Consider the following 13,790-nt stretch of genomic DNA (forward strand, 5'->3'; position numbering starts at 1 on the left):
CAACTACAAATGTTAGTCAATTCATTACTGTGTGCATTGCATCCCAAATTCAAGAACACAATGTTGGTAACCCTACGCTCGGCATCCTTGTTTTGTCTTCAGCCTAAAAATGAATGAAGACCTCGGCGTACCTTTGTTCTGGCTTTAATGCGAAGAGACAGAGGCTTCATCAGCGTTGGGGAGGGTCCCCTGGGTATGAAATCTATTCTCTCATTCATTTTTGATGCGCTCCCTGGAGGGAGGCAGAGCTCACCGCCCGAAAGGGGTTACCATGGCAGCAAAGGGGAACGCGCAAATCGGCATTAACTTCTTTATCTCGCCCATCCTTGACAACACAAAACAATCAGTCCCAGTTTATTTCTGTATAAAGCACTTATACCTGCCCATTAACAAGCACAGGCACAGGAGGGACAGATCACAGGAGAACTAGAAAGGATAACAAGAGAGCGAAAACAAAAAGCGCCCGGCACAGGGAGAGGCCGCTGCACGCTTAACTTCACCCTGACAAATACGTTCAGTACACTGACAAATAAAACTCGTCTGGTCATTGCAGTCAGAGTGTTCTTCCCTGGTAATGAGAGGCAAAGTGTTTTTTTTTTTTTCTCCAAACGGCTCTCAGACAAGTGTCCGTGTGCCAAGAGAGCCGCTAGCCGCCCCTCTGCCAAACAGCCGGCGAGCCGCACGCCAGAGCTGGTGTGGAGGCAGAGTTCTGGCAGCAGTCTGGCTCAGCGCTGGCTCTCTGTTCTCCCGACAGACTCTGGGGCCCCCGCTGGGGGGGGGGGGCTGCGACACCCCGACAGGCGCTTCTCCCTCCTGGAGGCCGACGGCCTGGCTCGCTCGCTAAGCGGAAGGTGTGAGGGAGTCGAGGTGGCGCCCCCTGCCTGGACACACCTCGCATCGCAGGACGGCCGGCTCATTTCGGCTGCTCTTCTCGCCAGGACCCGGCTTGGCCGAAGCAAAGGATGCTGGGAGAGCCATCAATTTAAGTGACAGAGGGATTGGCTAGGGGGGTAGGGGGTAGGGGGTGGTAAGGGGTGTCAAGTCATACCGGTTAATGCAATCGCAAAGAACCACAGGGGAATACTGTCAGATTTGGAATTGGCAGTTGCTTAAAAACCGCTCACCCCTACCCTCTTTAAAGCGAGATGTTACATTAAATTGATTAAGAGTGTATGAATTACTACAGCCCTCAATTGGACATAGAGGGGCACGTCTGTCTTAGGCACTGGGCCACGTCTCACTGAGTCCCCAGTGGGACCAACAGCCGTTTGTCAACTAGACCCTTTTGTCTGAGAGGGAATTTAATGTCACAGCGCAATATTTAGCCTAATCACAGGAATTACAAAAGTCTATTAATGGGCACTTAATCTACATTTAAATAACTTTCCTTTTTAATTGCTGAAGGATTTCCCAGAATTAAACACGACAGCTTACAATAGCACATTACCTTTTCAATTTATCTCGTAAATGAACAGGGATTTACTGCAGTACATGCGCTTCACTGAGGATGTAAACTGAGAATGTGGCGCCACCCTGTGGTGAACAAAGATGTCTTGCACTGTGATTTGAACTGGAAGAGAAAGGTTAATTAATTCCATGTAAAACTCAAGCAGCGGTTATAATGCGAGTCTAAGCTGATGACTGTGCACAGTAATGCTTGTCAGTAGGCATTATAATCGATTCATTTGGGCCGAATAACAATCATTTCTGCTAATTCCTTGATTCAAATCTCATTGCCTGCTTCAAATGTCAAATGAACACCATGTGTTTATAATCTCCATTTGTCCTGAATGAATTATAATGAGCTCACATTGAAAGCTCAAATGCTGTGGAGTTATTCAGTGTTGGCAAACACAGTATCTGGGTGAAGCCATGTAGAAGGACTAATGATGGAGGAAGAGGAGCGGAGACGAAGGTGACAATTCGCGGGCACAGTGGGACGAAACGGCAGCCTCTGAAAGACAATGACCTCCCGGATCTCGGCGGGGGCCATCAGAGCTCAGTCCCGCGGTTCTTTTATCATGCAGCCTAACGGGTCTTCAGGCCGCTGACGAGAATCATCCCAGGGAGCCCCAAACGGCACGGACACAATGCAGCCCCCCTCTCCCCGTCGCTGCTCCAGCCCCCCTCTCCCCATCGCTGCTCCAGCCCCCCTCTCCCCATCGCTGCTCCAGCCCCCCACTCACACCAGCCAGCAACATGGAGCCCAGAGCTGAGCCAGGGCCTGAGGAGTCAGGGGTATTTCTCACCAGTTAAGGGTTAGCGAGGCATGTCCCACGTTTGGCACTTTACTGGGCTTCCAACAGAATAACTACAATGCCCAGAGACTCTTAATATCATTAACATCTGTATGCTCTGACCTCATACACACAGCCACACAATAAAGCTCCAAACATGGACAGGAAAGGAATTATTGATCCAATTAACCAGGAGGATAATTAGGTCAGTGGTTAAATGCAGTCCTGGGGTCCCCCTGTGTATACTTGCTTCGTTCCAGCCACAATAGCCGTCCCAGTATTTCAACAAGCTGTTAATTTTTCTTAATTATGTGCTTTTTATGATTAAAGGGGTACCCTCTTAAGCCACATTATGTCAGAAATAACTATGAACGCCACAAAGAATAAAATTCCTGTGTTCACAGTGTGCATATTGTGCTGTATTGCAAACAATTACATAAAAAGAGGTAGCCTAACTAATTTTTTTGGATGAAATGAAAGTCTGAGTTTAATCAATAGGCTTTCAATTAAGTAGCTGAACACGTTTCATTTCCTCCATATTCTTTCCGTAAACGTACTAAGATACTGCAGGTCAGGGCCCTGTTCCACGAAGCAGGATTACTGAGTTTGCTGGATAACAGTGCTGCGTAAAACCCAGAACCTATACTTCATGTTCCAGATTTGGGAGGAGTCCAGGTTGAACTCTGTCATCCTACTTTGTGAAATACCCCTCTAAACGTGAAAAGTACATAATTAAGCGCAGCTAATTAAAATTCTGGGATGGATCAAAAACCAGCATACACAGGGGGGCCCCAGGACCGAGTTTGGGAACCACTGGATTAGGAGTCCGGTTGAGAGAGCCAGGGTGAGAATTTAGCCAGGTCACTGGGGAACCCCCTACTCTTTGCAACTAGTGCCATGGCCACAGTGAGTCAGGGCTCACAGGTTTTGGGTTTTCAGGTTACAATGTCTCATCAGAAAAACACAAAGTGTCACTACCACAGTGCTAGACCGTTGGGGTTTATTTGGTCCAGAGAGAAGACTGCCCCCTACTGGCCCATCAACACCACTTTGAACAGTAGCTTAGATTTGCATCCATGCACTAACAAAGCCCGAAATTGCTTAGCTTCAGCCAATCAGCAGGCGCGTACATGGCGCTATGGCAGCTGGCTGCCAGAAGCAGATCCACACACAGGGTCTCCAGGATACTCCAGCAGAATTCTGAGCTCATCCATCACAATTGATACGACAGGGCAAAAATAAGAAACAGCAGAACATCAGGTGCGCTGCGCACTCATTGGGGCAGAGGGGCAGCCAGTGGGAACAGCTGTGTACGCCCGAAAGCCTATTTGAAAAGCAATTAAACAAATTAGCCTGAATTAGCCATGTTTAGCCAGCGCACCGTATGGACGCCAGCACCGCGTTCGCCGGCTGAGGCGGCCAATCCTACTAGAGCGATGGGGGCCCTTCGGTTCTGATGTCTGTGAGGTAATGAGGTCATACTGAGTTCCCACCCACAATGCCTGAGTTTGCAACATGCAATGCAGGCAGACTCACATGTGCGTACCATGGCAAAACTATCCTGCCTTTGGCCTCAAACCACATGGACCTGAATTCATATATAACTGTGGATGTCTGGTCAACCATTTTGAACACCTCAACATTAAAAACAAAACCAGTACGGCGTCAGCCTATAATTTTGTTATGACAGTTTAAATTTTAAAAAAGTGTTTGTTTACAGGTATTTTCATCACAAACACGGCTGAACTTGGCAAGCCGTGCCAAGCATGCCCCATCAAACTGATATCATCTTTGGAAATAAGCTCATTTGGTCATTCTTTTCAGCCCACAGAGAAAAGTGACATGCGAAGTGGCTGGAGTGTAGTATACATGGGTGAGCCGCAGCTCTCTGCGCATGGGGGTGGGGGGTGGGGGGGCAGATGGAGGAGCAGCACAGCCGCATCAGGGCCCCCTTCCTGCACGCACCAGAGATGCCAGAGAGCCAGCAGCTCACCCGTCAGGAGGCGTCCAAACAGCACACATACCAAGAAAATGGAGATATGTGTGCGTGTTTGCACATGTCTATGTGTCATTGGTCAACTTTATGAAGAAATATTAGCTTATACATAATGCACATTTGTTTGTGCATATCCAAATAGGGTATTTGGTTCAAATACACCCCTAGCGCACACACTTGTGTGACTACACAGTGTGGACGGCACGTGTGTGTGTGTTTGAGAGACAGAACGAGAGACAGAGAGAGAGAGCATGTGAGAGAGAGAGAGGGCGTGTGAGAGTGAGAGAGAGAGAGAGCTGTCCCTCCCCCCGACCCACCTGCTCCCCTTCATTTGGGCCCCCCACCTGAGCCCCTGTCTCTGAATGGAGTGGGCTTAAATCACTCTTGAGAGCCCTCTCTGCCCAACACAATTAGCCCCCACCCGGCCATGAAGAGCCTGCTAACCCCATTAGGGCTAAAGAGGGGGATTTCAGACAGTAGCTGCCCCTGCATCGCTCACAATTGACATATTTAGACTGATCATCACTGGCAGAATACCTTAGAGCAGGAAGCAGGGTTATCGCCCCAGCCTGATAAACAAACAACCCACAGTAGTGTGGTTCGGGATTATATTTCAACAGTAAATCAACCTTTCACAAATCTCCAGGTGCAGAAAGAGTGGCTAAAGGCTAACATTGGAATCTGCTTAACCACACCTCAAACTCTCCAGACTCCAAACAGTCAAGAGAAGGCCAAGAAATTTCCTTTCGGTAAAACGCACATCTTCATGATGAAACTCGCACTGTCAACAATTTTTTTGGTGCTTTCCTTTCAATCAGCAGATAATTTATGCCTTGAAACCAGGTGTGTGGACTCTTTCCATCAATAAATGTCTTAAATGAAGCACTTAAGTGTGAAACACATCCAAAATGAGCAGACACCCTGCCCTCCAGGCCCTGAGTTTAAGATCCCTGCAGTAAATTACATTACATTGCAAACAATTAGAAGGCACTCTTATCCAGAGTAACTGACAAAAGTGTGACATTACCAAGAAGGCAAACAAACAAACAATTAGCACTGAAAACAAAAGTAAATACCACTACACAGATAATGTTTACACGGCTATACCTGTAACGTGTAACCGTCAAGGAAACCCAAAAGGAAAAACAAGATATGTATAGAGGGCCAGGAGAGCCATGGTGCAGCCTGAAGTGATGGGTCTTTATTCTGCAAATGGAGAACAGGCTACAATGCGCAAATGGAGAATAGGCTACACTGAGCAAATGGAGAATAGGCTACACTGTGCAAATGGAGAATGGGCTATATAATGTGCAAATGGAGAACAGGCTACAATGTGCAAATGGAGAATAGGCTACACTGTGCAAATGGAGAATGGGCTATATAATGTGCAAATGGAGAACAGGCTACACTGTGCAAATGGAGAATAGGGTATAGCCTATAGTGTGCAAATGGAGAATAGGCCACATAGTGTGCAAATGGAGAACAGGCTACACTGTGCAAATGGAGAAGAGGCTACACAGTGTGCAAATGGAGAAGAGGTTACACAGTGTGCAGATGGAGAAGAGGTTACACAGTGTGCAGATGGAGAGGTCCCACAGCAGTGGATACAGTAAGCTGCTGTTGCAGTGCGTATGGGTGAGGCTGTCCAAACCTAGCTCCTCTGACTCAGTCCTCTTTATTCCAGCACTAAGCTCCCAGCTCAGATGTGAAGAATGCTCCCCGTCTGCGTCGGCACACCTGCCGGCGGCCCGGAGGCGGCCCGGAGAGCGAGCGTGAGAACGCTCTCGCTCACCCGCGCGCCGGAGGGCCTTCCCCTCCCCCCACCACAACCTAATGAGGGAATTCAATTACGCGCTCAGCCTGTGTAAGTGGCTGAGTACGTAACGAGGTTAATTAGTTAATTCTGCAGCGGCGCCCTGTCGGGGAACCAGCCCCCCCCCCCCCCCGCCCCCAAATCCCCCCCTCCCCCCAGACTAATTTCCCTTCTCAAAAAACCACCACCTCCTTTCAAGCCCTGCGGTCCAAACAGAGAGAGAGTTTTTGGCCTGCAAAACTACAGAACTGCTGCATGTTCTGCAGGTAATGATGGTGCTGAATATGGGCCCTGACTTGTGAGCTTGTCAAATCAGATCCCTCCATTTCCCAAAGGGGGCTTTCCTTAGGCTGTAAAGGAGGGTAACGAGGCACTGCAAGCTTAATTTTGTCAAATTTCTGCGGCTTACCCACCCTTCTTTTTGGCCTCCAAGGAGACAATTTCAAGCCGACCGCCGTTTAAAAATCAAAAATGTTTCTTACTTGCAGCACCGGTCCTGTAAACTCGGGGACACACCTTTCATATCCTGTGCTTTTTAGACACAAGATTTATGAGCAATCGAAAAGGGTAATAGAACTATTAAGAACACAGACCTGTTATGAGATAAGCTTTGTTATGCTTTGATGTGCCCGGTAAAGATAAGTTTCAATGAACAGTTTTTTTTTATATAGTCAATTTGTTTTTTTTTCCATGTTCAACATTTCATCTTTTCAAATAATCTACTTTCATAACCAAGTCGATAAACATCTTGTGGAAATAGTTGTCGGTGGATCTTTCATCTCTTACAGCAAAGTATTGGATGAATCCTGTACCAATCTACTAATAAAAGCTAGAACTTAATGGCAGTCCATAAACCTATTGGCAGTACATTTAATAAATCAGTGTAATTGAATCTTTTTACTTTCACTACTACACCAAAGATTAATACTTTTAGTAACCCGCACCGATCCCCTCCCCGCTGCCAATAAAAACCTCTGTGCAATACTTTTGACTCCTCACCTCCTTCCCTCCACTCCCACACTACCACATGGAAGAAAGGAAGGGAGGACACGAGTGGAGGGAAAGAGAGAACGAGGAGGCGTGAAGACAACTGGGATAGCTTATCTGCTTCTCTATCATAAAGTCGACGTTGACTATAGATGAAGTAGCCCTATCATGATGCTGAGCACGCAAATATTCCCGGAAAGAAACACAGATTTTATACATGAGTCATGTCTGTTTAAGCAACATTCATGCACAAGCAAATACATAAACCTGTATCTCTGAATTTGTAGGATATGAGCCACAGAAATGAACTGCCATTTTGTTATCTGTTGTAGGCCTTTGGGTAGTATGCTATGTGTGCTGATAACTTACTGATACAATTCAGACTAAATATCTAATTGGGGAAATTCAAGTTCTCCCCGCCATCGCTCTCTAAAGTTTGGATTGTGTCAGGTTCTGTGGGATGGTCTTTGTGGGAATGAGCTCAGTGATGTTACATTACATTACATTACAGGCATTTAGCAGACGCTCTTATCCAGAGCGACTTACACAACTTTTACATAGCATTTTTACATTGTGTCCATTTATACAGCTGGATATGTACTGAAGCAATGCAGGTTAAGTACCTTGCTCAAGGGTACAACGGCAGTGTCCTTACCCGGGAATCGAACCTGCGACCTTTCGGTTACAAGTCTAGTTCCCTAACCACTGTGCTACACTCCGATGTCACCCAGAAATGTGAAAAGACTTCCGTGGTAGCATACATCAATGTATTCTTCGCCGTAAGGAGACGAGGATCTGAGTTTAAGTCTACTTTGCTCGTCTCCTCCAACATTTGGACAACTGGAGGGAGGGAGGACACTACTATTGGTTTCTAGGGCATGGAGGAAGAGAGCTGAATCGGCCCTCTTCTCATTGCCCTCCTTTGTCCCAAAATTCAGGGGGGGGGGCATGGGGGATCAGGGGGCGGGCCTAACGGGCGACAATGCATCTTTTTGACGGCCCTAAAAAAAGCCCAGTTAATCCGGCGCACATGCGGGAGGAGTCGTCTTTTGTGTCCGCTCCTTTCAGGCGGGTAGCGGCTAGGCGGCCATGAAGCCTGAAAATCGCACCCTCTCTGTGGGCATCACGCCACGCCCCGCCGAAACAGAGCCTCCCTCCGACCGACAGGGAGAAACACAAAGCGCTAATTCTGCACCGCATAGCCCCGCCGCTTCCGTACTGAGCAGCACTGGGTGGCAGTGCAGCGCAGCGTTTAGGGAGCTGGGCGGGCTCGATTCCCAGGTGGGGCTCTGCTACTGCGTCCGTGGAGCGAGCTGCATAACCTGAACCGTAACAATTCAGGTTCATTTCGTTCAGCAAACACCCAGCTGTATAAACGGACCGCATGAGGCATGACGAAAAGGAAATCGGTGAAAGTGTTTTACTAAACGCGTGAGACGTGAAGGTTAATCCTTTCCGGAAGTAAATATATCTCACATTGTGTCAGTCAAACAGAGGAGTGATGCCTGTTGCAGGTGACTGCAGGTGACACTTTAGCAGGAGCCGAGGCTGGCCAGCTCAGACCAGCTTGGATTTGGCTCTGCCACACGGGTTAGAACAGCAGCACAGCTGCCTGCTGGACCATCTGGGAAATTATTTTTCCAAGGTGCCAAGGTGACTGTCATTTCCATAAGCAGTAAAAAAGAGGAAGCTGACTCAAAATGTGAATTAATCCTACATCAGAGTCTGTGAAATGTCCCCACAGAACATTAATGAGTGTAGTGACTGGGCAGGACAATGGTTAGGGAAGGGATTGTACAACTCTATAGTGAGCTTGACTTAAAACCAAAAGGTCACGGGTTCAAATCCGGGGTGAGGCACAGCCATTGTACCCTTAAGCAGTGTACCTCGGTTCAACTTATTCAGCTGTCGCGTCTGAACAGATATGTAAAATCTAAGCGGTTAAATTTGCTATAGAAAAGGGCCCGAGCCAACCAAATGAATAGTAATGACTTTTGTCACTACAAAGGAAAGATACTTAATCACATAAGCACTTCCTGACAGAGACATAAAAGTTTGAAATATTACATGTGCTCTGATTTGAACTGCAATTTCAGGTGACACAAGAAAAAGTGGTTCTCCACTAAATAGGAAAGCTATTTAGATACATTGTATAGCTTTTATATTTCAGTTTTACGAAGGGCATCGTGTTGATGTTTTGGTGTCTAATCTTCATCAGAAAATACTCAATGTTCTGGTCACATGTAGGTTCTGATGAGGGCCAAACTGTCCTAAAACTCCCAAAATCTTCTAACAAAATTACATTACTGTGACAATGTAACATTTGTGTCACTAGCTGTGAAATCACATGGTTAGCTATTCAACCCACTTAGCATCGCTAGGGCATTCTGCCAAGCCTGGACTTGAAAGCCCCAAAGGTCTCTGCCTGTGGAATTTACCATTTACTAATTTCAATCCAGGCCCTCTCGATCTGAGGGTGTATAAACAGAATCAAAACATACAAAATGTGTAGTTTACTTCATGAATATTATGATTTATGCGTATCTTATGAAATAAAGAATTTTGCCAATCCCCAATAGAATAATTCTTTCCTCCTAAGTTGTACATTTCACACCAGGACCTAGGGAGAGGGCCCTGCAGGAGAGGTGTACTACGTGCAGGTGTACTTAATGTACGGCCAGGTGTCCCACAATGCACCTCAGCAGACCGCCAATACGGACGCAGCGCTGCGGAGACCTGCGCTCATCCCGGCCTGTCGCGGCAGATTAGCCTCGCGGGACGCGGGGTGCGAATGAGCCGGGGGCAAGCGTAGCCTGGACGCCATTGTTATGCCAAACACAGGACCCGCCGGACGGAGTCATTCATTCAGAACAGCAGCCTTACAAAAAGGACCGACACTCCGCACAAAGAAACAGTCTCAAGCAAGCCACGGTAATGTGTCCTTTGGGTAATATACAGTATAACAAGGATCACAAAGGTAAATGTGTTACATTATGAGAATATTGGAAAAATTATTACTGTATGTGCTCTGCCAAGTACAGAACTGACCAGAGGGAATAATACATTCATGAGTAACCTCACAAAAAGGACTAATACTCCACACAAAAAGCTTCAAGTAGACAACAGTAATGTCTCCTATTGGCAATACGTTTTATGAACTACATGGATAAATACATTAGATTATGAACATATCTGCAGCAATACATGGAGAAATACATTAGACTATGAACATATCTCTCTCAAGCAATATGATATGATATACCTGTTATTTTATATACCATTTTTCATTGTGTTCCTATCTGACAGAGTAAAAGTATTGCCAATAAATTAAACATTTTCCAAACACACCCTGCTAGGTCCGAGAGACATTCTCGACAGAAGTTCATTCAAAATATATGATATGTCAGTTAATGAAGCCATTCGGCTGCACTCCCTGCAGTCAGCAGTGCGGATGGGGACGGGTTTTGGTTTACTCAAGGAGTACGACCAGAACTATGTGCTTTAACAAAAACAAAGCACAGTTTTGCTGTAGTTTTTCACGGTAACATAACCGGGAGGAGGGAACGCTCTTCTTGTTTTCTTTGGACGGGCTCCCCACCTCTGAATCCCTCTCTCCCTCCATCCCTCCCTGACCCCTTTTCTTGACCGCCTTCTCTCTTCCCTCGCTTCAAGGTGACATGGGTGGACCCTGAGGTTAAGACTTCTCGGGATCTAAGTGGGTCAACCCTGACGGTCGTCCAGTTTGTACTCACTTACCGCCCCAAAACAGCAACAGCCATTCATCACTGTCAACTGCTGTAATTCCATGTTCCTATAATCCACTATCCAAAAGACATCCAAGCAGTTTCCACCAGTCAATCACTACAACCCCATTATATTTATATATATATATAGCTATATATATATGGGCAGCCAAAGCTTGCCTAGCACCTTCCACAAAAGTAGTTCATTTTTAAAAATCTGAAATGTAATGTAGTTTCCTAACATTCAAACTCAGACTATTTCAAACATATTCCATCGACAGAGCAAGCAGATGGAAAATGCATAAGAATAACAACTTTTCTCAGGGAACACATCTATAGATAAGACTGACAGAATCGATAAGGCACTCAAGATAAAACAAGGGGACCAAATCAATGCCTGTAAAGCCTTGTGACGCGTCAATGTATTGACGTGAACCCAAAGCGGAGGTCCAAAGTGTCTGGGGATTTCAGCCCAACTGCTGCTTTTACTTATTGACTGAGCCCTGCAATTAAACTGATCAGACATTTTTAATAATGTCCTGCAGGCAACACATGCACCTTTGGCTATAAAAATTGTGACTACATGGCGTAATGAATTAACACAGGTGTACGCCGTTTAGAAGATTAAGCCCGAGTAATTGGTCGGTAGAAAAAAAACCATAGACACCACCAGCCCTCCAGGAGTGGAGCTGCACGCACCTGGCCTACAGGCTCAAACAGGCCGAACGGCCAGCTGCAGGAACCACAGACGGCAACATGCACCCCGTGCGTGCGTCAGACGGATCTGACCAGGCTAGGCGTGAAATGGGAGTGTTGGCACGGACCGCTGAAGACACACTCCCATAAGTCTCAGCTGTTCCCCATCATGCAGGACCCTCATCTGCGGGGCCGTTGCCGTGGAAACGAGAAACCTCCGAAGAACAGCCCATGCAGCTCAAACTCCACGCCACCCCAGCGAGTCGGACAAACCCACGACCCTTTAAAAACTTTTTTACGTTGGTGGAAAGCTGTGAAAACATTGTGTTCCTGTGATTTAGTCAAGACACCTGCCTTGGTCCTTAAACACAATCTTACCCAACCTCATGTGCAACATTGTAAAAAGTTGCGGTGACATTTTGTGCTAGCCGAGAAGCCAAAATGTGACCGTTATGATACTTTGTGAACTAACGCACAAACCTGATGATGTTATGCTGACGTATCAGGTCGCTTGCTGACCCGGTTGCCGTGCCGACCCTCTGGACGCGGCCAGATTGTTGGGCGCGCGGATGAAGGCTCTCCCTGAGGACGTTACCGCACAATCTGTTCGACCGACACGCAAGAGCCTCCCTGACCGAAGCAGGCAGAGCCTGCAGAGCCACACGGTCGAGTCAGTGGAGCCGTGACACGAACACACGTTCCCTCCCTTAAGCCACCTACACAGCAGAGACTGTCACAGCGATTCAACAATTGACCCTGCAACTCCCTCCTAAACACAATACAACATGCAGGGCTCCTGAGGATCCAAAGCACATCAGGTCGCACCAACACAACCAAAAAGCAATAGCAATACACCAATGTAGATACGGCTCTGGAGAAAGGAAGGAAGGAACTCGCGACGGACGACACCCGGGGACCAGGGCAGCAACGCCACCGAGCGCAAAATGGCGCCCTGACCCGCGCCGGAAACGAGTAGCAGTGTTAAGAGTCCGGAGTCAGGGTTGAGCGACCGGAGCGACCCGTAAAAAAAAAAAAAGGCGGAGCACGGAAAGGGCGGGAGCCCCGTACCTTTCCAGCGGGGTCGGGGGGAGCGGGCGAGGGCGCGTCCCGGGCGGCAGCGGGCCCCGCGGGCTCCGGGCTGGGGCCCCAGCAGGGGTTTGGGGGTCCAGAGGGAGTCCGGCTTCTGGTGGACCTTGGCGGAGAGCAGGCGGCGTCGGAGGCGGGCCTCGGGGGCGGGCGGCACGTTGCCCATCCTGAGCCTGAAGAAGGGCAGCAGCTCCTCTTCCTCCTCGCGGCGCGTCCCCCGCCAGCAGCTAGCCGCCGGCTCCGGGGACAGGCAGTGGACGTACGCGATCATCGCGGCCCCTCTCTCCACACCGGAGGGGCGGGGAGGGGAGGGGAGGGGAGGGTCGTGGGGCGGGTCCCCCCCTTCCCCCCAAGCCCAATTCCGGCGCCTTCCGCCCTCCTCCCTTGGCGACTCAAAGGGAAGGGTGGGGGACGGCCATTGGCAATCCTCAGGGGACCCCCCCCACCCCCCCTCTTACACTCCCCCTGCCACCCCCCGCCCCAAAGACGCGCACGCCTCTTTCTTTAACGACAGCGTCGATTCAGCTGCATCGATTTCCCTGACAAAAGAGGCCGACCCCTTCGAGTGTCAGATTACAAGAGCCAGATTGCGCAGAATAAACAAAGCCGCTTCCAAATTCAAATTCAGTGGAAGTCTTAAAAAAAGGGGGGGAAGAAAACAAAGCCAGTTGAAGTTCAAATTGGTCTCCAGATCCCTTGTGCAAAATAAAAAGTGCTGCAGGATCATTAAAAAAAAAAAGGACAAAGGTTCTTGAAATGTGAGGAATGAGGGAAGGAGGGAGCAAACAAGGATGAAAAAGAAGGACCTGGAGAGGACTTGTCCGTCTGGGGCTATCCCGGCCAATGTTGAGTCTCTCTTCCTCTTCCTCTCCTGGGATGATGGAGCGAGGTTCTGCTGTTGTCTTGCTCCTCTGACGTCCACCACGTCCCCTTTTAATCCCAGATTATCCCGCAAGTCGCAGTGATGTACCCGACAGACCCTGGCACCACAGATGGCCTCCGAGCTACAGGTAATTACCCTCCCGCCATGCCAACAACATGTCAACACGCACGCCACCACCACAAACGCAGCGCGGCAGCCCCAGAGCATTGACTGTCAGGAGAGCTTCACTTCAATCATGCGCACGTCAACCGAGAGCACAGTAAACAACAGGAACGAGCCAGAATATTTTATTATTGGAACAGTCATGCGAGTGCACTATTTGAGTATCTCCTTCGTGTCATGTAAGAAT

General features: G+C 48.2%; 1 protein-coding gene across 5 annotated transcripts in view; it reads right to left on the reverse strand.

Moving 5' to 3' along the window:
• nhsl1b (NHS-like 1b) overlaps positions 1 to 13,790 on the reverse strand; it is a 153,235-nt gene that overhangs the window by 48,228 nt on the left and 91,217 nt on the right. Inside the window, exon 1 of one of the 5 annotated variants that reach the window (XM_035422153.1) lies at positions 12,541 to 12,732. The exons of the other annotated variants lie outside the window; for them this stretch is intronic. Coding sequence (XP_035278044.1) covers positions 12,541 to 12,724 — 184 coding nt within the window. The 5' untranslated portion in view covers positions 12,725 to 12,732. Of the gene's footprint in view, positions 1 to 12,540; positions 12,733 to 13,790 lie in introns of those variants that run through there. 5 annotated transcript variants of the gene reach the window in all.

The sequence above is a fragment of the Anguilla anguilla genome, chromosome 6 (genome assembly GCF_013347855.1).
Source record: "Anguilla anguilla isolate fAngAng1 chromosome 6, fAngAng1.pri, whole genome shotgun sequence".
Classification (NCBI taxonomy): Eukaryota; Metazoa; Chordata; class Actinopteri; order Anguilliformes; family Anguillidae; genus Anguilla; species Anguilla anguilla.